At 48.6% G+C, this 23,190-nt stretch overlaps 2 protein-coding genes across 6 annotated transcripts; both read left to right on the plus strand.

Annotated features, from left to right (window-relative positions):
• The first annotated feature begins 1,320 nt into the window (after window positions 1-1,320).
• Window positions 1,321-9,745, plus strand: Ing4 (inhibitor of growth family member 4). Of its 4 annotated transcripts, none has more exons than XM_060384223.1 (8): window positions 1,321-1,473; window positions 4,533-4,604; window positions 7,353-7,519; window positions 7,696-7,810; window positions 7,968-8,076; window positions 8,290-8,437; window positions 8,684-8,745; window positions 8,851-9,745. In XM_060384223.1, exons 1-8 carry the CDS (start codon window positions 1,437-1,439, stop codon window positions 8,888-8,890), a joined length of 750 nt encoding a protein of 249 aa, XP_060240206.1. In that variant the 5' UTR covers window positions 1,321-1,436; the 3' UTR covers window positions 8,891-9,745. The 4 variants fall into 4 exon arrangements, with proteins under 4 accessions (XP_060240206.1, XP_060240207.1, XP_021492696.1 ...); XM_060384224.1 differs by having other exon boundaries at window positions 7,696-7,801; XM_021637021.2 differs by having other exon boundaries at window positions 1,322-1,473; window positions 7,971-8,076.
• Window positions 9,746-9,895: 150 nt separating this feature from the next.
• Window positions 9,896-22,943, plus strand: Acrbp (acrosin binding protein). 2 transcript variants are annotated; one of them, XM_021637024.2, is made up of 10 exons: window positions 9,896-10,688; window positions 11,038-11,253; window positions 11,465-11,559; window positions 12,000-12,117; window positions 13,576-14,035; window positions 14,748-14,880; window positions 20,573-20,752; window positions 20,852-21,019; window positions 22,056-22,139; window positions 22,608-22,943. In XM_021637024.2, exons 1-10 carry the CDS (start codon window positions 10,646-10,648, stop codon window positions 22,728-22,730), a joined length of 1,620 nt encoding a protein of 539 aa, XP_021492699.1. In that variant the 5' UTR covers window positions 9,896-10,645; the 3' UTR covers window positions 22,731-22,943. The 2 variants fall into 2 exon arrangements, with proteins under 2 accessions (XP_021492699.1, XP_060240205.1); XM_060384222.1 differs by lacking the exon at window positions 22,056-22,139.
• Window positions 22,944-23,190: the final 247 nt, after the last annotated feature.

Below are 23,190 nucleotides of genomic sequence, written 5' to 3' on the forward strand. Positions count from 1 at the left end.
ACAATGGAAGACAGTTGTACTGGACAGAGAATGATCAAGAAACCTCTAAGTCTTCTCACATCTACCAACAAATGACTGGGCTAACTTCCCAAGACTGCTTCATGAAGAATCAATCCTTAATACAGTACTGGAAAAATTGACAAAGAGTGAGTTCTCACATCTGAGAACTGATCAACAGTCATTAAGTAAGTTCCGTTTAATTTGGGACTAGGCATCCAGACAGTACCTCAGTATGCCATTGTTGGTTAGCTTCCTGATGCCTTTCTCTCCTCTCACTGACTACCCAGTCTCTGGCAACCCTGTTTTTATCACAGATACTGGAGTAGGCATCTGCAGATGAATGTCCATTCCCACTCCAACCCAATGATAATGTTGCCTACCGCTATTCTCACTGTATAGGAAAAGGTGTGGGCAGAGATTAAATTATCCAACAGCGTGCTCTTGTATTAGAGTGGAGTCCACATGCCATGCTCCAGCAGCTGCTCAGTATACATTTGGGCTTCTGTCATGCCCTTTACGTATTTGGTCGAAGGTGAGCTACAGTTTTATCTTGAAAGTCTGTGGTGTAATTACTATGAAAGGTGTATGAACTTGAGGTGATGTGCAAGAATCTACCACCGCTATTAATTTACAGGGTTTGAGCTCTGTTTCCCTAAGAGACAGGAACCTGCCAGGCAGGCTCTTGCTTTTGTGCAATGGGTGATACCTTTGACTAAGGTGAAGGCTGATGTCTATTAAAAACTTTTGATGACCCAGTCCTTTCAGATCATGTTAGCATCGTAAGTTCAAATACAAAGGAAAAAAACATAAGATCTCCCGTGGCGCACGCCTTTAATCTCGGCACTTGCGAGGCAGAGGCCTGTGGGTCTCTGAGATCACGGACAGCCATGGCTGCACAAAGAAACCTTGTGTTTTAGTGAGTGAACTGAGATGTAAAGGGTTAAGTTTTGCAAGGCTGACAACTTCCGAAGATCTGCCTCGGAGACTATTTTGCTTCAGCTGGGACTCCTTTGATAACCAAAATCATAATAAGTAAAGCGAAACAGCTTGAGTCCTTACTTGTTGAAAGCCGGTATTTACAGAATATAATTCTAACAGTACTGTTTCTTCCCCAATTTACCAAACATTCCTGCTTTGGAGAGGGGAGGGAAAAAAAGTTTGCTAGAGAATGCAAAATGGCGACCTCGTGTGATGTCATACCTGTCTCAGTAAGATACTGGAAGGGCGGAAGCAGGCTGAAGCAACCTCGCCGTGGGCGATCGTGAGTAGCCATTCAAAAACGTTCAATGTCGGGCGGACGTATCTGAGGGCGATATTTTAGTAAGGGCGGAAGTCCTTTCAGGTACAGAAAGGTTCCGATTCAAGAGTGGTTCTAGCGCCGGTCTTGTTTCAGTCACTTCCGGGGCGGATCGGAAGTTGCTTTGTTTTGCTTCAAGATGGCTGCTGGGATGTATTTGGAACATTATCTGGACAGTAAGTGCCGACTGGAGAAAGGAGTCATGGGTCATAGAGTGATGTGGAGGGTCCGGGTTGAAAGAATTTATGACCCCGAGGTCTTAGTGGCCTGAAGCTCACAGTTGGGAAAGGGTTCCGTGGGAAGATTTTACTCGAGGGTGAAGGAGGAGGGGGCGGGGCAGTGGGAATAGAGGCCTCGCTCATGGTGTAAAGGAGGGAAGGGCTGCCCTGTGGGATCAGGGCTGTGTTTTGAAGGGTTAAGAATGGCAGTGAAGGTATTTGCTGACTCTCTGTTTTTCTCTCTTATGTTGTTTAGGGTCGTTATCGCTCACTGCCATTAGTAGCAGCTGCAAATATTTGATCTAGTTCCTTTAGTATTTATGTGTCAAAAGTGGCTTCTCATAAAGCTGTGTGGTGGATGAAATGGAGCGATTGCTTGAGTTGATAAAGCTTTCCTTCATAAGCAAAAGCCATTTCTTATAAAATGAAGTGTGTGTTGAGAGACTGGAAAGTGGAAAATAGGCTGGAGGTGGATTAGACAATCTTTTATTTCAAACTAAGATGTCTGCATCTTAAAATAGAGTGTTGACTTTAATAAAGGAAAGTGACTGATCAGATAAGGGTAGCAGTCCAAGTCAGAAATGCAGATCTGGTCTTAGAGAATGACAGAAATTTTTAGATATTAAACATGGCAAGACTGATTGAATGATTTCGTGATTGAGAAAGAAGGAAAATCCAAGGAGAATTCTGCTTGGAAAATAAGATAAACTATACCATCAGCCGTGTAGAAGACTCAGGAGTGATGCCAAATATTAAAAAAGCAAAACTAAACAAAACTATGATGACCTCAAGAAAACAGCAGTTAAAGGGCAAGACGTCAGTGTTGAACTTACCAGAAGGTCTATGGTTTATTATTTGCAATGCTAGGAGGAAGTTAGTTACTTGAAAGAGAAGGTAATATTTGTCTCATACTTTTCCTTAGAGTAGGACGGAAAAGGAGTCATTTGATTTGGTATCTGCTGGTGACATAAAGTAATCCTAGTGAACTGGTGGTGGCAGAGTTAAGAAGTTCAAATAGCAGAATCACCTTTTTGTTTCATTTTTTTTCAGACAGTGTCTAATGTAGCCCACGTTGATTTCAAAGCCGACACACAGCTGAGGATGGCCTTGAACTCCAGGACCTTTTTCCATCTACCCAGTGCTGGGATTATAAGCATGTGACACCAAGCCTAGTTTAGTATAAACGTTTTAAGTTTGAATTGGATTTATTGAAACACTTTAAAAATTTGGGTGGGTGTGGTGACATGTGCCTTTCATTCCAGCACTTGGGGAGATCTCTGTGAGTTTGAGACCAGCCTGGCCTATATAGTGAGAGCTACATAATGAGACCCTGTCTTTAAAAAATAAAAAAGAGCAGGTGACAGTAGAGCAGTTGCCTAGCAGGGACAAGGCCCTGGGATTGAGGTTCAGTCACAGGAATAAATATGAGGTTAACCTGTCGAAAGAGATTTTTGCCCTTTTGGGGTGGCTTAATAATATATTTATCCAAGTTTTTACTGGGTACTTTCTGTATACAAGGCAATTCTAAACATGGGGGAAATTTAAAATCGATACAGACGTGTGTCTGTTCTGGAAGGTTAGGGAAACAGACCCGGGTTAACTATATTAATTATTTAGTTATGATTGGCTAAATACTAAAAATACTAACTAGACCACCTTGACAACCTGTTTATATAAATTTGTCAGAGTTTGGGAAAATCGGGTTCTACTGAAGAATGAGTAGAAATCAGTGGGTGAGCAGGTAAAGTATGGGCGGGATGAGGAAGACAGAACTCAGGGCAAGTGTGAGAGGCACTCTGAAGGCCAGCATGTGATGCGAGCAGAGAAAGCAGGCGGAAGGAGTGGCTCAGCGAGATAAGCAAGGGCAGAGGAGCAGAATACACACAGTTCGTTCCTGGAAGGTTACAGTGTGTGTGACGGGTGCCGAAGGAACTGGGACAGTACCTTTAAGTTGAGAAAAAAGAAGATGGAGGCAGAAACTGAAAATAAGGAGAAAACTGGTTTCTAGAATAAGGTTCCCCAAAAGGAAAAGGATGCGATGGTTGCACAGAGAAAGAGAGGTTAGCTGAAAAAGAGAGGGGAGTCTTCCCTTTTGAGAGAGGACAAATGAGTCCTGTCACAGATCCATCATTTCAGGGCTGGGGATGCAGCTCAATTGATAGAGTGTCTACCTAGCATGCAAGAGACCCTATGTTTGATCCCCAACACTGCATACACCTGGAATATTGACACAAGACTATTAGGTCTCAACACTTGGGTGGTAGATAGAGAAGGATCAGAAATTCGTTGTTTTCATTATTGGCTACAAAGCAAGTTTGAGGCCAGCCTGGGCCTCAGATACCCAGTCACCAAAAGAAAAAAAGAAATCCAGTGTCAAACGAGGGAAAACTGAACTATGTACACTTCTTTCTTTAATGCTGAATTGGACTTTTTTAGAAAACGATTTCTAAAATAAGTTTTAATTGTCTGTGTGTGATATGCATGCGTGCAGGTAGGCCCTCTTGCAACTCAGAAGCATTGGATACCACGCTCTCCCGCCCCCAGAGCTGGAGTTCTGGGCACCTGTAAGCCACTCAACATGGGTGCTGGGAACCAAACTCTAGTCCTGGAAGATCAGCCAGTGTTCCTGTCCACTGAACATCTCTCCAAGCCCTGTACTTTACTTCTGTCTATTTATCTGTTTCTTGTTTTGTTTTGCCTTTTAAAACAATATCTTGTGTAACTGAGCTGGTTTCAGATTCCCGGTGTGGCTGAGGCTGACTTGACTTCCCTAATTCCCCTGCCTCCCGCTGCTGTTTCCAGCTTGAACTTCTTTTTAAAAGGAGCTCTGGGGCCGGGGATACAGATCACTGGTAGCACACTTGCCTCACATACTCTAAAGCCCTGGATTCCATCCCCAGCATCACAGAAATAATAAATAAAAAGAAGTGAATTTAAAAAGCTGTAGCTAGCTGAAGTTCAGTTGTAAAACACTTGCCAAGACTTCTGTATAGTCCGCTATTTCTCTCTCTTCCTAGGTATTGAAAACCTCCCATTTGAATTACAGAGAAACTTTCAGCTCATGAGGGATCTAGACCAAAGGACAGAGGGTACGTACAGAATAACAGACTCTTGTTTATCATCATTTGTTTTCCTACTTTCTGTTACCATACCATCTGGCATAATCTGGAGGACTATGACTTACTTTTTTGGGGGTTGGGGGTGTATGTGTTCTATCTATACGTATATCTGTGCAGCATGTGTGCCTGCTGCACAGAGATCAGAAGACAGTATCAGATCTCTTAGAACTGGAGTAAAGATGGTTATGAGCTATCATGTGGGTGCTGGGATCCAAAACCAGGTCCTGTGCAAGAACAGCAAGTGCTCCTAACTACTGGGCCATCTCTCCAGTCTGACTCTCATGGAATTCCTAAATGATGATAATGGTCATCCTCATTTCTACCTTTCCACATCAAATGGAGTATTGAGATGATATCTTAAGAATCCAGAGGCGCGGCCGGGCTCAGTGGTGCACGCCTGTAATCCAAGTACTCGGGGAGGCAGAGGTAGGTGGATCTCATGAGTTTGAGGCCAGCCTGGTCTACAAAGTTAGTCCAGGACAGCCAAAGCTACCCAGAAAAACCCTGTCTTGAAAAAAAAAACGACAAAAGAAAAAAGAATCCCGATGTGCTGGGCAGCTCAGTGGGTGAAGGTGTTTGCTGCTAAGCCTGATGACCTGAGTTTGATCTCCAGGACCTACACAGTAGAAGAAAAGAACCTCCTGGAGCTGGTCCTCTGACCTCCGCCTGTGAAACGTTAAATACGGTCATCCACACCCATATAAATTATGCACAAAGTAAATAATAGGGTCCAGAGTTTGTGCCTTCCTCCAGAATTCAGTATGCCAACCCTAGACATTACTACTGTTTTTACGTGTTTCCTCTGCACGATAACCACAAGTTATACCTCACTGCATTTTATGTTATCACAAAATACACAGGGCTTTAGACTAGTTCATGTGGTTGTCAGGAACTTTGCTCTTCAAAAGAAAGAAGGGCAGGGCATGGTAGCATAGGCAGGTAGATATTTCTGAGTTCGAGGCCAGCCTGGTCTGAATATTGAGTTCCAGGTCAACAAGTGAGACCCTGATGTGAAAAACAAACAAAAACTCCTGAGGTCATTCTCAGGTACATACGTAGTTTGTGGTCTGCAAGGCAAAACTAACCAATAATAAAGGCAAAAAAAAAAAAAAGAAAAGAAAAAAGAAAAAGAAAAGAAAACAAAAGGCATCAGTTAACATCAGGAACACCATACTGTATTCCTGAATTCACAGGCGCATTATAGGTCCTCTCAGTCCTTGGACTTGGAGCTGAGTTGGCTACACTGAGGTATCTGATTGGAGCCTAAGGAAGGCTATACTGCAATGCTCAGGTTGCTCTACTCCAGATTTAAGGTTCGTGTTGAAAGTGTTCCCCATACCTACTGAAGGATACGTGAGTCTTAAATTCCATCCTATGTAGCCATGTTCAAAGACATAACAGGCTAGGACATGTGAAGCCATCTGGCTGAGCATCTTCATGAAAGTGAATATCACCTGACACCCTGGACATCTGCCTCTGACAACTGCCTGCCAGATGCTTAGACTCAGCTGGATTTCTTTGCAGTGCTCTTCTCACTCTTGATCCCATGCACAGAAACCAGCTGGAGATTACGGAGTCGTATGCTTTTTCCACTTCTTCTAAAGGCCTGGGATACAGTGCAGAATGAGCATAACACGTTCCCAGACGCTCCCCACTGCCTGTGTTACAGTCAGTCTTTGCTCTTTCTACTGACTTTTATGAGCCCTACATGGGGAGTAGACATCTTCAAGTCAGTGTTCTGGGACATTGCCAGCCCTTTAGTATTAATGTGTTCTGAGCAGTAGCTACGATGAAGAGAGAAAAAAAAAAGACAAGAATTGTAAGCAAGTTACAACTGATGAGCATAGTACCTGTAATCTCAGCATTCAGGAGGCTGAGGCAGGATTTGCTTCTGTTTAAGGTCAGCCTGTAAGTTCTAAGACATTTTGAGCTACGGAGTGAGAGTTGGTACTCAAAAAAAAAAAAGGCAAGAAAGAAAAAAAAGTAGGGTGGACAGTAAGGATGCAGAAGCAGCATTCTTTGAGGAATTAGGACCTAATGTTAAAATTTCAGACCCAGCACCTTGGCGGCTTAGGCAGAAGTACCATAAAATTCAAGGCCAACCTGGGCAGCACTCCATCTCAAAAAAAGACAAGAGAACCCTGGAGGCTAGAACACCAGTGAGTGACACAGCCTGGTTTGCAGCACTCAGGACAGGGCTCTTTGGAGATGCTGTTAAGACAAGAAACAAAGTGGCCTCTGGAACCAAACTCATGAGGCAAGCATCAAGCAAGCCCTGCAAAGAATCATCTTGAAACGTCATCAGAAATGTACTACATGTTAACATGTCATACAGAGAATCCCACAATGCCTTTGTGGTAGCCTCATTTCCAACTCTGGCAGCCATGTTTTCTGCACCCTGAAGGCACTTTAAGACATCCACAGCAGGCACAGTGGCACATGCTTACAATCCCAGAGCTAGGGAAGCTGAGACAGGAGGATATCCCAAGTTCAAGGCCAGCCTGAGCTACATTCTAACACTGTCTCAAAACAAACCCAAAGAGGCCCAAATAATTTCAGTATGTTGCGTTTCTTGAATACAAGGCACAGTACCCGTGAATATTCAGTACATTTCAGTTGGAAGGTTTTGATGGCCAATGGAAAAGGTCCAAGGAACAAGAGGAAGAAGTATCTAGCCACCAGGGGCCATTGTGACCCAGGCCTCTGTCTCTGTTGTAGACCTGAAGGCTGAAATTGACAAGTTGGCCACTGAATATATGAGTAGCGCCCGCAGCCTGAGCTCCGAGGAAAAACTGGCCCTTCTCAGACAGATCCAGGAGGCCTATGGCAAGTGCAAGGAATTTGGTGACGACAAGGTGCAGCTTGCCATGCAGACCTATGAGATGGTATGGCCCTGTTCGTGGCTTCCCACCTAACTCCCATCTAATCCTCAGGGTCTTAGACCCCCTCCTTCAACCGTGTTGGGATCTGTTTTGGGTCTGGGAGATCCATCAGTCTACCTTAGCTGTCTTCTTTCATCGGAACCAGCCTTGTACCTCTTCCCTTCTTCCTTCCCCCACAGGTGGACAAACACATTCGGCGGCTGGACACGGACCTGGCCCGTTTTGAGGCTGATCTGAAGGAAAAACAGATCGAGTCAAGTGACTATGACAGCTCTTCCAGCAAAGGCAAAAAGAGTGAGGAGGGGGTGGGGCTGTGAGAGCGGGCGAGGATGCAGAGGGAGAAGAAAGAGGCCAGCTCCAGCTATGAGGGTACAGCTCTGCCTGGACCAGGAACAAAGAGGACTTAACCCATCTTTTTGTCTCTGCCTTCTGGCTTACCCTTTCTTCCTAGAAGGCCGGACTCAAAAGGAGAAAAAAGCTGCCCGAGCCCGTTCCAAAGGGAAAAACTCAGATGAAGAGGCCCCCAAGGCTGCCCAGAAGAAGTTAAAACTTGTACGCACGTGAGTATACAAAAGAGGGCACCCACCTCCCAGCCAGCACTGCCTCTTGCTGCTTTCCCTGTCTTCTGTGCCAGTAATTCTCTCTGTCACTTCGTGTCTGCTGGATGGAGAAGCCGCCACAGATCATTTGCCTCACCGTGATCTTCTGTCACCTCAGCTCAGGTCGTAGCTTCCCTTCCTGCAGATGACATTTGTCTTCCTCTTGGCATGCAGAAGTCCTGAGTATGGGATGCCCTCAGTGACCTTTGGCAGTGTCCACCCCTCTGATGTGTTGGATATGCCTGTGGATCCCAACGAACCCACATATTGCCTTTGTCACCAGGTCTCCTATGGAGAGATGATTGGCTGTGACAACCCAGATGTGAGAACCGTTTGCCTCAGGGTTGGGGAGGCGCTCTGAGGGGCATGAGGGCATGAATAAGAGGAGGAGGTGATTCCGTTGAAGAGAGGGACTGCAAAACCGGATGGTGGTTGGACTGGGTTCCTCAGGACTTGAGGAAGCATCTGAGGCTGGAGTAAAGGGACCCCTCTCAGGAGTGTGCAGGTGGTCCTGTCCCCTCCACCCTCCACAGGTCCCTAACTACTGTGTTCCATCCTCCTTTTCCAGTGTTCCATCGAGTGGTTCCACTTTGCCTGTGTGGGGCTGACAACCAAGCCTCGAGGGAAATGGTAAGTGACAGAGCTGGATGGATGTGTCCCAAGGCGGAGTGTGGAGGAGAGCGCACAGGCTTCACTTACGGTTTGCTTGCCCTGCTCTTCTGTGTCGGTGTTTAGGTTTTGCCCACGCTGCTCCCAAGAACGAAAGAAGAAATAGGTTTCCTTGGATTCCATCACAGATTTCTTCCGAGTCCCCCTGACCTGGGCTAGTGAACAGAGAGGAATGCCTGTGCTGGGGACTGGGGGTCCAGGGAGGTGTCGACAGTGCAGTACCGGCATCCCTTCTCCCTTTCCCCACTCCTGGTGCTGAGGCTGCATCCAAACCCCAGTAGGGAGGGTGCCACAGCCACCGACGGTATGTGCTCTCGCTCCTCTCTCCCTCAGAGGGAAGTAATCCCACTCGCTGTCCTTATGCCTCCATGGTGAGGCTGGTGCTGCATTTCGGAGGGAGGGTATTCTTCATTCCCCCTGCTTTGTATTCAAGGACTGGGACGGTGGGGTGGGGCACTCTCCCAGTCCCCTCAGTCCTCCCTTCCCCCCATTGGGAGCTAGATAGGGCAAACTGTCTTCTCCATTCCCTTTCTTTTCTCCATGGTGAGGGGTCTTCTAGATCCTTTGGGCTCTGCCTACCTGAGTGCTTACCCATCCTCTGTGGCCCGGGGAGTTATCCTGACTTTGAATGGGAGAGGGGCAAAGCGAAACCCAGGTGACTCTGATGTAAAAGGAGCTGGGGTAGGGAAATAAAAGCTCTCCGTGCCAGCCTGCTGTGTTTATTGTAGAGACTGTTTCCGTACATGGGGTAAGCATTCTTTGTGCATCCTCTGAACTGGAGGAGAAGCAGGAGGATGGCTTGCCAGAAGCAGGACAAGACCTGAAACTTGTCCTGTGGAGCCCACAACCTATCCCCTGGAGGGGTGCCTTGCAGCGGGGGACTCAGAACCTTGTAATTATGCATCTGCTCTCCGTGAAACACCTTTCACCTAATTCCAATAAATCATGTATTTGCTTTATATGTGTGCTGTAATAGTGTTAGCTTGATTTCTTCTTTTAAAAACAAAAAAACATATAAAACAGGAATTTTCACCCGGTGTGGTGGCTCACGCCTGTAATCCCAGCACTGGGGAAGCAGAGGCAGGAAGATCTCTGTAAGTTCGAGGCCAGCCTGGCCTACAAGTGAATCTAGGACAGCCAAAGCTACACAGAGAAACCCTGTCTCAAAAAAACAAAAACCATATATTTTTCCCATCCCACGGTGAATTGTGGGAATTGTATTTCTCCTGGAAACGGTATCCCGTGGACCACTGAGCCATCTTTACACGTGTGTTTACCTTGGTTAACCCTGTGTTGCTGTTTCTTTTCAACTTTGGCCCTGTTTCTTACCTAGAGTTGTCCTCCTTACTCCTCCTCCTCCCTGCACTTATTTCAGACATTCCAGCCTTGCTTCCCACAGCGCTGCTTCTACTCAATAGCTAGGTCTCCATGCAGATGGGTACAATGCTTCGCCGAGCCCATGTTCTTTATGGGGTGAGAGTACGCACCTCTTGGGTCGAGGGTTAAGTGGCAGGAAGCAGTGCGCAGAGCTGGCGTTGTAGCTCTGTGATAGGAGAAGCGACGTTCTCAGTTCGTTTCCCGGCGGCGCAAAAAGAGATTCAAAGAGAGTAGTACCGAGCTACAGAGAGCCTACCCTGTTGAAGAGGGACTGGCCGGGCTGCTGTAACCTGTGGCTTCTCACTTCGGTCCAAGGGCCCGCCTGCAACTGGTGCGGCTCCCTTGAGTTTACCTCGCGGGCTGGCCCCGCCCTCACCTTTTGTGACGTAGCAGCTACGCTCCTGCCTCCGCGTTAGCAGCCCGAGACCCACGCTCTCCGAGGCTTAGCCCGTTGGAGGTCGCTTTGGTGTGATCTTCCCGGGCCATGATGAAACTAGCTGCTAGCTTCCTTCTGCTGATTCTGGAAGGTGAGAGGCTAGACTTGCCCCTTTGGAGGATGCCCTGGTCTGAAAACGCGGGTGGATCTTCCCTGAGGCCTCCTCACGTTCCCAAAGGGCTTGAGGCCCCTGCCTCCTGAGAGCTCTTTTTAATGGGTTCTGAGACACCTTGTCTCGGGTGGTCGAGTTGGCTTGGGAGAGGTTGGAGTTTCTTTTGTCTTGTCCCTAGAAGCCTCCCACTCCAGTCATCAGGCATCACCCCAAGACACCCCCTACACCCCACACACGTAGCGGGCTCTGCTTCCAATCTGGGTCTGAGCACTGGCCCCGGGAGTGCGTGTGCTTAAGGCCCATTCTCGTCTGCTTCCCCGCCCTGCAGTGCGGCTCCTGCCTGTAACACCTGGTCCAGAGGATTCAGCGACCAACTCCACTCCAGGCAGCCCCCTCTCAGCCACTGAATATGAACGCTTCTTCGCCCTGCTGACCCCAACCTGGAAAGCAGAGACCACTTGCCGCCTTCGTGCAACCCACGGCTGCCGGAACCCCACCCTCGTCCAGCTGGACCAATATGAAAACCACGGACTGGTACCAGATGGTGAGGACCAGCCCGGTGGGCAAACATAGGCATCCAGAGGTCACCTTGGCTCAGGGCAAAAGCTTGGTACTCATATGGGAGTCACGGGAAGGAGCTAGCTGGCAGCTCACCCCAGAACCCGTCCTCGCTTTTTAAGACCTTGACCCAGCCCTGGCTTTCCTGTAACCCCAACCCCCACCCTGTCACCTCCATGGGTGCTGTCCTTCCTCAGGTGCTGTCTGCTCTGACCTCCCGTACGCTTCCTGGTTTGAGTCCTTCTGCCAGTTTTCTCAATATCGTTGCTCCAACCACGTCTACTATGCCAAGGTGAGAAAGGTTGGCTCTGGTGATCCAGGGCCAAGGTAGAGATGGCGGGAGATTGAGGAAGGTCATCACTTAGTCCATGCTCCCTGTCAGTTTGACCAGGTGAGCACAGGCTGACCTTGGGTATTCTGGCTGAACAACCCTCATAACTGTGAGTAAAGGAGAGAAGAGCTATGGAAAGCCGCAGAAGCTGTTGTGCCCTTCCATTGCTTCAAAGGGGTCTTTGCTTTTAACTCAATTCAGCTGGAGAAGGTTGAAGGCAAGCCTGTCACATAAACAAACATTCTGTGTTCCTTCATGCCTGCCCAGCCTAAACAAACATCCTGTGCTCCTTCATGCCTGCCAGGAGCGGTGAGAGCTCTGACTTGCCTGGAAGGGGAGTGAGGAACTTGCTGGGCAGGAGTGGCTGCCTTTTAGCAAAAACATTCCCTTCTTCTTTGCAGAGGGTCCGGTGTTCCCAGCCAGTCTCCATCCTATCCCCCAACACTCTCAAGGAGGCGGACTCCCCAGCAGAAGTTCCTCCCACTTCCGTGACCACCCCGATGATATCCCATGCCACAGGTGAGACCTCCCGGTGTGGGGACCACAGTTCCCAAGCGCTCACATGGCAGCTCACAACAGCCCTTAACACCGTCCTGGGAGATCCGACGCCCTCTTCTGGCCGCCACAGGCATTGCGGGAATGGTGCACCCACATACATTCAGGCAGAACGCCTGTACACAGAAAATGAAAATAAAAATAAAAGCCCTCTGGGCCCTTTGTAAATTAGTATCTTCATTTTAGAGAGTATCTGAACTGAGAGTAAAGCTCAGTGGTAGAACACGTACTTATAACATGCATGAGGTGCTGGGTTTGGTTCCTAGGGTCCCCCTCATTCAAAGCGAAGGAATTAGTTGATGGCTCCAATAGGTGCGATGGATCAAAGCTAACACTTGCTTTAGGAGCTAGAGAACAAGTACACTTGTAAGACAAGAGGGAAGGCGACACGCTTGTTTGATAATGTCCTTTCATTTTTATATATTAGTTTATTGGTTGTTGGTACATAATGTGTGTACATACCTAGGAAGTCCTGGCGGGTCTGGAAATCACTACTTGAACTCACAAAGATCTGCCTCTCTCTCGAGAATTCTGGGATTAAAGGCATGTACCCCTATGTCCAGCTTTGACCACCTTATTTTTTGAGATCGACTCTTTCAAGAAACTTGGAGCTGGGGCTGGAGAGATGGCTCAGCAGTTAAGAGCACTGGCTCCTCTTCCAGAGGACCCTAGTTTAATTCCCAGCACCCACATGGCAACTCACAGCTGTCTATAATTCCAGTTCCAAGAAATCCAACACACTCACAACAAATATACATGCAGGTAAAATACCAATGCACATAAAAGATATAATGATAAATCATTTTTAAAAAGATAGACACATGAAAAGATAAAGAAAGAAAAGAGAAACTTGGAGCTACTGAGCATGGTGAACATGCTGTTAGCCCTAGCACATGGGAAACAGCAGGAACTCTGAATTCCAGACTAACCAAGACTACATATAGAGACCTTATCCCCCCCACAAAAAAATAATAATAGAAAGCAAGCAAGCTGGAGCTCACTGGCTTAGCCAGTAAGTCCTCAGCATCATCTGTCTCTACCTTCTCCACACTGAGATTATAAGCACATGCTGCCATTTCCAGCTTTTAAAAAGTCAGTTTTAAGGGCTGAACTCAGGTCTCTACTCTTGCAAGCACTTTACCAACTGAGCTGTCTCTCCAGCCCCAATTTCTTGATTTAAAAAAAACAACAAAAAACAAAAAACCCTTCTGTCAATATTGCTTTGAGATAGGATCTCATGCAGTTCCAGCCTCAAACTCAGCATGTAGCTGAACAGGCTGGACTGATCCAGATCCTCCTGCATCCACCCCCCAGCTGCTGTGGGTCACAGCTGCCTAAGTAAACATGGTTTTTCTGGGAGGAAAAGAAATTTGATCCTTTCTTTCCCTTCTCTCCCCTGGTCCTTCCTAACCCTTGCTGCAGCCACAGAACGCCAGGCCTTCCAGCCTTGGCCTGAGCGGCTCAACAACAATGTGGAGGAGCTGCTCCAGTCCTCCTTGTCTCTGGGAGGCAAGGAGCAGGACAGTAGTCAAAAGCAAGAGCCGGGACAGCGCAAGCAGGATCAGGGAGAAGAGCGCAAGAAAGATGAAGGGCAGGAGCGAGACGAGGAGGAAGAGGAGGAAGAGGAAGAGGAAACAAAGGAGGAGGGGCAGGGGACAGAGGAGGGTCTGGAGTCCATGTCCAGCCTGCAGTCAGGCCTAGAACCCAAGTTTCAGTCTGAGGTCCTGTCTTCCAACCCTTCCTCCTTTACTCCCCGGGTCCGAGAAGTGGACTCTGCCCCATTGATGATGGAGAACATCCAGGAGCTCATTCGCTCAGCCCAAGAAATGGATGAAATGAACAAACTGTACGATGACTCCTCAAGAAGCCAAAGCACTGGCAGGTACAGGAAATTGTGACTTCCTCATGGGCCCTGCCGTCCCGGCTGCCTTCCTTGGAAATGCGAAGCCCACTTACCAGCTCTGGTCTCCAGACCCACTCAGACCTGCTCTAGGCTTCAGGCACAGCTAGCAATGGCGGGCCCCTCCTGTTCTGTGCCCATCTTTGTTTTAAGCCCCACCCACCCTGGGTTCTGGTCTTATCTCTGGTCTTGATTAGCACTAAAGCCTTCAGAAAGTTATTTCTGTTGTTGTTGTTGTTCTTCAATATTTAGTTTATTTTTACTTGGGTGTATGTGTGTGTATGTCTGCGTGTTTGTGTGTCTGTGTGTGTTTGTGTGTGTGTACATGTGTGCAGGTGTCTCAGTAGGCCAGAAGAGGGCTTCGTATGCCCTGGGACTGCATTAAATGGGTGGTTCTGAGCTGCATGAGTAGGTGCTGGGGACCAAACTTGGATCTTCTGGAAGAGCAACAAGTGCTCTTCACCACTGTGCTATCTCTCCAGCCACTTTCTCTCCATTTTGGACTTCAGTTCCTCGCTTGTAAAAGTAGGCAGTTGGTTCAAGGTCCTCTCAGGTTCCAGGATGGAAGTCCTCTTCATAGCATGCTGAATGCATATGACCAAGACCAAAGTTACTGAGCGGAGGGGAAGAGTAGATGTGGTTTCCACCCCAGCCCTCTAGCCCATCCCCACCAGCCTGTACTGTCTTCTTGCAGCCTCCTGCAGCTGCCCCACACGGAGACCTTGATGGTGCTATGCTATTCCATTATGGAGAATACCTGCACCATGACTCCCACAGCCAAGGCCTGGAGCTACATGGAGGAGGAGATCCTTGGCTTCGGGGATTCGGTATGTCCATCATGCTATTTAATGGATACATGCCACTGGACATCCCATGGGCCTGGAACTGTGTGAGCCATGGGTGAGGGGGCTGGGTAAAGAAAGCTTGAGACTCAGTTGAAGAGATTCCTTGGAAGGATATCTCCAGCCTACTGTACAGGAAGGCTGGAGACCTAGTCTGGAAGCCAGTCCAGTCTGGAATGCGTCCTTCAACTCTTCAAATTGTTAGGCTGTGAGCCATCCCTTGAATCCCATTCAACACCTTCAGTACCTAGCTGTGCCTTAGACTCAGCCCCTTTTCTTTCCAGAAGGTTCATAGAACCCATTCCTGTTGAGCCTGGTGGTGCGGGCTATAGTCCCAGCTCCTGAGGAGGTTGAAGCAAAGGAGTCACATATTCACTCTGGAATGGGCAGCAGAATGAGTTCAACTTAGTGAGACCCAGTCTCAAGATAACAAACAAAACAAAGAAACAAAAAAAAAAGTAAACAGAGGGTTGAGGATGAAGCTCAGTGGTAGAACACTTGCCTAGCACCCAGAAGACCCTAGGTTCAATCCCCAGTACCAAAAAACAATATATGACAGAAACCATTTAGGATTTTCTAGAAAAGCAGAACTGATAAAATGAATATATATCAAAGGTGCGTTTATTAGATTTACTTAAATGACAATCTACATAGTCCAGCAATGGCTGTTTCACACTGGAGAGGTTGAAAAATCTGGTAGTTGCTTGATTGTGAGGCTGGATGTCCCAAGAAGTCCCAATCTGGCACTGAAGGACCAAGGATTCCTGGAGAGCTGCTGGTCTTCAGTCTACACTGGAAGCCCGAAGAAGCTGGTTCTAATACCAGTAATGGAGTGTGCATCAGCATGATAGACGGACTTGCCAACAAGAGTGAAGACAAGCAGGCAAAAAGCAAAGCTTACTCCTTCCATCTCCCTTTTCTCTGGGCTGCTGCTGGAGGACGCTGCCCACATAGGATCAGTCTCCCCTTCAAATACTCGGGTCAAGAAACTCTCACAGAGAGTTCCCAGTGGCTTGGTTTTAGTTGCTTTCCAATCCAGCCAAGCTGACAACCAAGATTAACCATCAGAAAGTCACTCCTTGTCAGTTGACACCCAATCATAGCGCTTTATGGTATGCCTAATTCCCACATGAAAACAATGACAAGATTATAATTGTGCCTCAATGTGATACAACTACCCCATATATCACTTAAACACATTTAAGAATAGGTGTCAGAATCCCTTGAGGAATGCTTAGTCTTCATAATTTACATATTACAATTTACATGTTATAATACATATTTACAACACCTAAACATCTCAGTGGATGTTACATTACATGGTAAAGAAATAGAGGAAAGAAAACACAAATACCTGCTTAGTACATGTGTGTCTATGCACAACCATGCTCTTAACAAGAAAAGGACAGAAACACTCCTGTCGGTTACAATCCTCATTTCTGTGACTGGTCGTAGGGCCTTAGCTGGTATTTACAACTACCTCCTCCTATGGCTCCTTCTGTATTTCCTCCCTTCAGGAAGCACCTCGGAAGGCCTTGGTGCATTCCTTGGAGGGGTAATCCATTCCTTTATCCTGGAAGGGTCTGGACCCTTAGTCGTCCTGCCTGGGTTGAGTTGTAGTTGCCCACTGACCTTAATCACATGGCATGGTAAGCCCAAGAGAGGCCCTAAAGCAGTGGTTCTCAACCTATGGGTCATGACCCCCCTGGGAGTTGCATATTATATCCTGCATATCAGGTTTTACATTATGATGCATAACAGTAGCCAAATTACAGTTATGGAGTAGCAATGACCCTAACCCTAACCTTTGTGGTTGGGGGGCACCACCGCATGAGGGGCTGTGTTAAAGGGTCGCAGCGTTAGGGAGGGTCTCCTGCACTCGAGGCATGATCTTGTCTCCACTGTGAAGGACGACTCCAGTTTCCCGTTGGAATGTTTATTGTGATTCCCGACAGGAGTGCTCCCTAAGACCAAAAGTAACCACAAGTTCTAGGCTAGCAAAGCATTAAATCCCAAGAAACGGGAAGAAGAACAGTGTTCCTAGTGGGTCACTAGAGGTGACAGTAAGTGGTTCCATCCTCTTTCCCACTCCTTGATTCCTGGACCATGAATCCTGGCTATAGACGGAATGATGCTATCTCTTGGAAGTTGACTCAGATCATATACAGTCTTCTGAAAAATACTGCCCCAGCCCTCTAGGCTGCTCCCATCTAATTGGTACTGCAACTGTCTTTAAAAAGCCAAATCCAGGGCTTGGAATGATGGCTCGGAACTTGAGTACTGGTTGCCCTTCCAAAGGACCCAGGTTTAATTCTAAACACCTATATGGTGGTGGTTCACAACCGTCTGTAACTCTGGTTCCAGGGGAATCTGACACCCTCCTCTGGCCTCCAAGAGTACCGGGCATACAAGTGGCAAACACATATGAACATAGAGCATCCATACACATGAAACAAAACTGAAAAAAGTAAAAAAGTTCGTTCCACCATTCTATCAAGCCAGGTGCTTCAGGATGGTGGGAAACATGGTAAGTTTCCGGTGAATTCCGTGAGTGTAGCCCATTGGCCACTTACCTGACTGAGAAGAGAGTTCCTTGGTTAGAAGCTCTGTGGAATACCACAATGGCGGATGAGGCATTCTGTAAGTCCATGGGTGATCATTTCACCAGAAGCATTATGTGCAAGAAAGGAAAATCCATAAGTCATTCAAGTAAGGAAAACACGCTGTACTTTGCACAATGCCACCTGCCCTGAGGTCGGGCAGCCGTCACGGTGGGGGACTGGTGCCGTAATCTATACCAGGATTCTCTAGATGAGCAGAATCACGAGTGGCTGTATGAAAGGGGGATTTATTAGACTGGGTAACGAGATCCAGTCCGGGTAGTCCAGCAATGGTTGTCTCACACTAGAGCGGCCAAGAGTCTGGTAGCTGTTCAGCCCGTGAGGCTGGGTGTCTGAGCAGTCCCAGTCAGGCACTGAAGCATGGAGGGTTCCTGGAGAGCAGCTGGGCTTCAGTCTGTGAAGTAGGTTCTAATATCAGTAAAGGAATCAGAACAGACGGACTTGCCAGCGAGAGTGAAGGCAAGCAGGCAAGAAGCAAAGCTTCCATCTTCCATCTCCCTTTTATCTGGGCTGCCATCCTACATTTAGGGTGGGTCTTCCCACTTCAAATAATCTTGTCAAGGAAATCCCTCACAGGAATGCCCAGTGGCTGGCCATTTTGTTGATTCTAGATCTACTCAAGTTGACAATCAAGACTGCCATCACAGCATTTCAGGGAATCTGTAAGAAAGATTCCAGTTCCAGCATTTCATCCACACTTGACTTTTTTGTTTGTTTTTCAAGACAGGGTTCCTTCCCGGCTGTCCTAGACCTCACTCTGTAGACCAAGCTGGCCTCGAACACACAAGAGACCCCCCTACCTCTGCCTGCCTACTGCTGGGACTAAAGGCATGCGCTACCACCTCCCGGTGAAAGATCTGATACAGGTTGATTTGGGAGCTTCCGGGCAGAAGTGATCCTCTCTCAGTATTGGTGGTAGTTACTAATTGAGTGTACCGGAGCACACCGCCACACCAGTTCATTGGTTTTGAAACGGTACAATTTAGCAAACAACCACTGAGCGCCAATCTGCCGCTCAGATTGTCTGTTGGTCTTTCTTTCTTTCTTTCTTTCTTTCTTTCTTTCTTTCTTTCTTTCTTTCTTTCTTTCTTTCTTTCTTCTTTTTGGTTTGGTTTTTTGAGACAGGGTTTCTCCATGTAGTCCTGGCTGTCCTGGACTCGCTTTGTAGACCAGGCAGGCCTCAAACTCACAGAGATCCTCCAGCCTCTGCCTCTCAAAGTGCTGGGACCACAGGCGTGTGCCCGGCTCTCGTCTGTTTCTTTAACAAACACTGAGTGGACACCAACTTCCTGGTAGACATTTGTGATGCTTAATAATGCTTGCTCTCTTGGAAACTAGTTGGGGAGAAAGAGGAGAAAAAGCAAGGCTGGGGTGTGCTCAGAGGGAGGGGGCTTACATACTAAGGCGCTCGGATTTGGTACCTGATGCCACGCCCAGCAGAGAGCTGGGTGACGTGAGGAGCTCAGCACTGTGAAGGGGAAAAAGAGAGAGTTCCAAGAAAGCATCCTGTGTTGTGAAGGGGTAACTCTCCATGACTGCATGACCAGAGAATGTTCTTAGGGAAACTGGAGTTTAACCTGAGACCTGAAGGGAGTTAACAAAGCAAAAGAAGGGGCACAGTGGAAGGTTCTTGGTAGAGAGAATAGTATGTGCAAAGTCTCTGCAGCAAGCTCATGCAGAGCTCAGAATGAACATATTTTCTGACCGGAAGGGGCTTGAGCCTGAGGTGGGAGGCTAATGTGAAGTTAGCAGTATTACAGAAGGGCGTGGTAGACAGAGGTTTTTTAGAAACATACAAGTTCAGAGGTCATAGAGACGCAGGGCAGTCGCTCGGATAAGGGAACAGAGTCCGGTCTTATTGAGCGCGGAGCAGCAGAAGACAATCAAAAAGATAGGGTACTAATGTGAAAGTCCTAATGCCGCCTTGGACATCCAAGGCTGCAGAAAAGGGAAAACTGATAAAGGTTTCGGGTCACGGTCATGCTCTTGTCTCCCTTGCCTGCTGCCACGGGGCAGGGCCTGAAAAGGAGCCCATGCCCTGTTTCAGACTGCACCTTGGGTGATGGTAGGATTCACAGAAGGTGTGTTTGGCCAGATCTTTCTGCCTGTGCTGAGCATGCTCACTCAGGACCAGCACTTAGCTAGGGGCCGGGTAATTCCGTGAAAGAGCTTGCAGGGGCTGGCGGGTTTGGAAATAGGCCTTTGATGGAGAATGGGTCAGAGAGAGAAACCTGCATCCATGTCCAGCTAATGTTCACCACGTGGAGCCATGGCCCATGGAAGTGTCAATATTTGTTAGTACTTATGGGGTTAACAGCATTTGTTTGGGGTTGTTGATTTTGACACAGTGTCTCACCATATAGACCAGGCTAGCCTGGAACTCAGATCCACACGCCAGTGCCTCCTGGGTACTGGGATTAAAGACACGTGTTACCGTGCCTGTCTGGGGGTTTATTTGTTTGCTGTGTTTTTTAAAGAAAGGCCAGGCTGGCCTGGAACTTGAGAATCTTGAATTCCTGATCCTTCTGCCTTCAAACAGGGTAACCCACTGATGTCTATTGTTGGTTTTTTTAGGCAGTGTCTTGCCAAGTAGCTCAGGCAGGTGTCGGTTTTATGATGCTCCTACCTCCACAGTACACACTGTCACCTCTGCAAATATTAACACTATCATTAATGGAGTAGAAAGGAGAATCAATCCTTTTCAGGTTGCTTACACAAGGTTGTAAGCTAGGCATCTAACTTAGGCTAAGTTAGATCCCTAAGCTAGGCATCGAACATGGCAAGGAGAATTTGGAGCTTAGGGAAGATATCTGAGCTGGCAATAAAGATGTGGGTGCCACCTGCAGATGAAGATTGCCTAGGAGCTGAAAAAACACGCAGAAATTGCTGAGAGGAGGCCCCTGAGGAACTCTTAGGAAGGAGGACAGGAGAGGAAGGCCTAGCAGAAGGACTTAGGGCAAAAACATCAAGCATTGTGGCTGTATGCTCTGGAGGGCTGATGTAAGGGAAAAGGCGGTCTGCCAAGACTCAGCCTCTCACTCAAACTCCCGCCCCAGGTCTGTGACAGTCTCGGAAGGCGACATACAGCTGCCTGTCCCCTCTGTGCCTTCTGCTCCCTGAAGCTGGAGCAGTGCAACAGTGAGGCCAACGTGAGGCGACAGCAGTGTAACGCATCCCACAAGATACCCTTCATCAGCCCCTACCTCTCAGCCCAGAGCATATCCACCGGCAACCAGGTACCTCCGCTGGGACGCCTGCGGTAGGCGCCGAGGGGACTGTGGGGAGGAGGCCTGGGCTGGAGAGGCCTGCGCCTCTCACACGTCTCATTTCCCCAGGCAAAGATCCCACAAAGAGGCCGCTTTGGTGGGCTGGATATGTACGGAGGGCTCAGCTCAGACTTCTGGTGTAGCCGGCTTGCCATGAAGGGCTGTGAAGATGAGCGAGTCTCCAACTGGCTCAAGGCTGAGTTCCTTAGCTTCCAGGAAGGGGATCTCCCCACGAAGGTCAGACCCTTTTCTTCACCCTTAGCCCCCTCAGGCATCCCTAGTTCTTCCTAGGTTCTGGATGGCCCGGGCTTGGGATCCTGGCCCTGAGACCCCATCCTTGGTGGCCTCCTGCCATTCTTCCCCCCAGTAGTTCAACACAGCAGTAGAAACACTGACTGGTGAGAACGCTCCAGCCCAGGGCGGGGGCAGGGGGGGCAAGAGATGGAGATGGAGCTTCTAGCCGCAGCCCTGACAGTCATTTGCTGAGTGGCTTTGCTCAAGTTACCTCCCCCTCCCTAGGCCACATTGACACTCACAGCGCTGCAGAAGCTGCCGCTCTAGCTCAGCCTGAAGCCTTCCCCCCATCTTGTCTAGTGCTTTTCCTGGTCATCAATATCAGCACATTTCCCCTCACCCCCAAATCACATCCTCTTGAGTACCTAGTCATCTATTGTTGCTGAGAGCTAGTCCCCAAGCCCACGCCACAGTTTGAGAGAAGGCAAGATCCACAGGGGAGTGGCTGACCCACTGTCACTCCTCAGAGATCCTCCTGCCCTCCCCCCTCACCACCAACAGGCTTCCTGATGATTGAACCACTAGCTGAGTCACCTTCCTAAGTTCTATACTCTCTTCTTCTCCGTCTCCCCACCTCACCTCTGTGTGTGTGTGTCTGTGTATGTGTCTGTGTATGTGTGTATCTGTGTGTGTCGGTGTGTTCCTAGGGATAGCACCAAGGGCCTACATGTATTAAGTGAGCCCTTGGCCACTCATATACTAGACCCTTACCCACTTTACTCTGCATCCCCAGTAAGCTGAGCTGACCAATAGGGCAGGCACGCTGGCTCTCCTTACCTTCCAGCTGCTTCCCAGGGACCCAAGACTGAGGGTGGGAGAAGGCAAGAGGAAGCACAGTGGGATTCATCCCAGCTTGGCAAGGCTTGCCTCTCTAGGATCCTGCCCCACCTAGGGCAGGCTGCCATTACCCTTAATCTAGAGAACAGTGTCCTGTCAGGATTTTGATGCTTTGTCACTCTCCCTGGCTCTCCCGGTATAGATTTGTGACACAGACTATGTCCAGTACCCAAACTACTGTTCCTTCAAAAGCCAACAGTGCCTGATGAAAAACCAAAACAGAAAGGTGAGCCCCGACCCCGTCCTCACCTCCTGCCAGCTCCATGATGCCCCTGGGAGGGTCTGTTCTGAGCCCTTCTCTCCCAGAAGCTAGGCGTGGAAACAGTTCCCTGTCAGCATCCGTGAGGCAAAGGCTCCACACAGCCTCCTCTTCTTCCTAGCCTTAGAGTGAGCCAGGCCCTCTCAGGCAGGAGTGGCCAGGGGAGGCTGGGACAGATTAGAGGAATGTGCCCTGAGGACCCAGAGGGAGAACCTCAGCTGGCCTGAAACCTGGACGGTGAGTTTCAGCCTGGCCTCCCTGCCTTATTCATCAGGTAGCCTAGGTGAAGGACTTCCTCTCCGAGTCTAGGCCTCCTCTCTCCTCAAGGAGTTCCAACTATTGAATGGCCATCTGCACTCCTTCCTGCCCCTAGCGCCTGCCCCTGGTTCTGACACCTCCTCACTGTCGGCCCTGTGTACACCCATCCTTCTGTAGGTGTCCCGAATGAGATGTATGCTGAACGAGACCTACAATGTGCTGAGCCCGGAGAAGAGCGAGGAGATCATACTTCGATGGAACCAAGAGTTCAACACTTTGTTTCTAGGCCAGTTTGGATGAACTGGGGCCTGCGCTGTCCCCACCCCAGCCCCACCTTTCCACTTTCTCCATCACTTTTACACTCTGTCAGGTGGCTTCCAAGGTGCTTCTCGCAGGTCCCTTACCTGGCCCCTACTCACATTTCCCTCGGGCTGGGATGGCAGTCCCAGAGAGGTCCGTGATGGGAGCGCCGCGTGCCTTGAAGAATACCTTCAAATAAAATATTTATCTTTATGGGCGTGTTTCATCCGAGCCCCACCCTCAGGGCTGCCTCCTTCCTCCTGAGGAATCTATCTCCAGACTCCGGGGTCAGAGCACCACCTGCAAATGGGTGAACTTCCTGGGAACAGCACTGAGGGAAGCATCCCCGAAGCAGGCCTCAGGGGCCAAGGAGTTGCCCAGAGAGGGCTGTGGCTGGGATACGAGCGCTCTGTTCAGAAGGGCCGTGAGGGTTTGAGGGCCCTCCTCTCCGAAGAAGCCC

This window comes from Meriones unguiculatus, chromosome 5 (genome assembly GCF_030254825.1).
Source record: "Meriones unguiculatus strain TT.TT164.6M chromosome 5, Bangor_MerUng_6.1, whole genome shotgun sequence".
In the NCBI taxonomy this organism is placed as follows: Eukaryota; Metazoa; Chordata; class Mammalia; order Rodentia; family Muridae; genus Meriones; species Meriones unguiculatus.

Coding starts and splice junctions, on each gene's coding strand:
- Ing4 (XM_060384223.1), top strand. CDS start 1,437: ATGGCTGCTGGGATGTATTTGGAACATTATCTGGACA. Junction 4,605..7,352: donor TCTAGACCAAAGGACAGAGG/GTACGTACAGAA, acceptor TCTCTGTTGTAG/ACCTGAAGGCTGAAATTGAC. Junction 8,438..8,683: donor TTGGCTGTGACAACCCAGAT/GTGAGAACCGTT, acceptor CTCCTTTTCCAG/TGTTCCATCGAGTGGTTCCA.
- Acrbp (XM_021637024.2), top strand. CDS start 10,646: ATGATGAAACTAGCTGCTAGCTTCCTTCTGCTGATTCTGGAAG. Junction 11,254..11,464: donor CCACGGACTGGTACCAGATG/GTGAGGACCAGC, acceptor GTCCTTCCTCAG/GTGCTGTCTGCTCTGACCTC. Junction 12,118..13,575: donor GATGATATCCCATGCCACAG/GTGAGACCTCCC, acceptor CCCTTGCTGCAG/CCACAGAACGCCAGGCCTTC.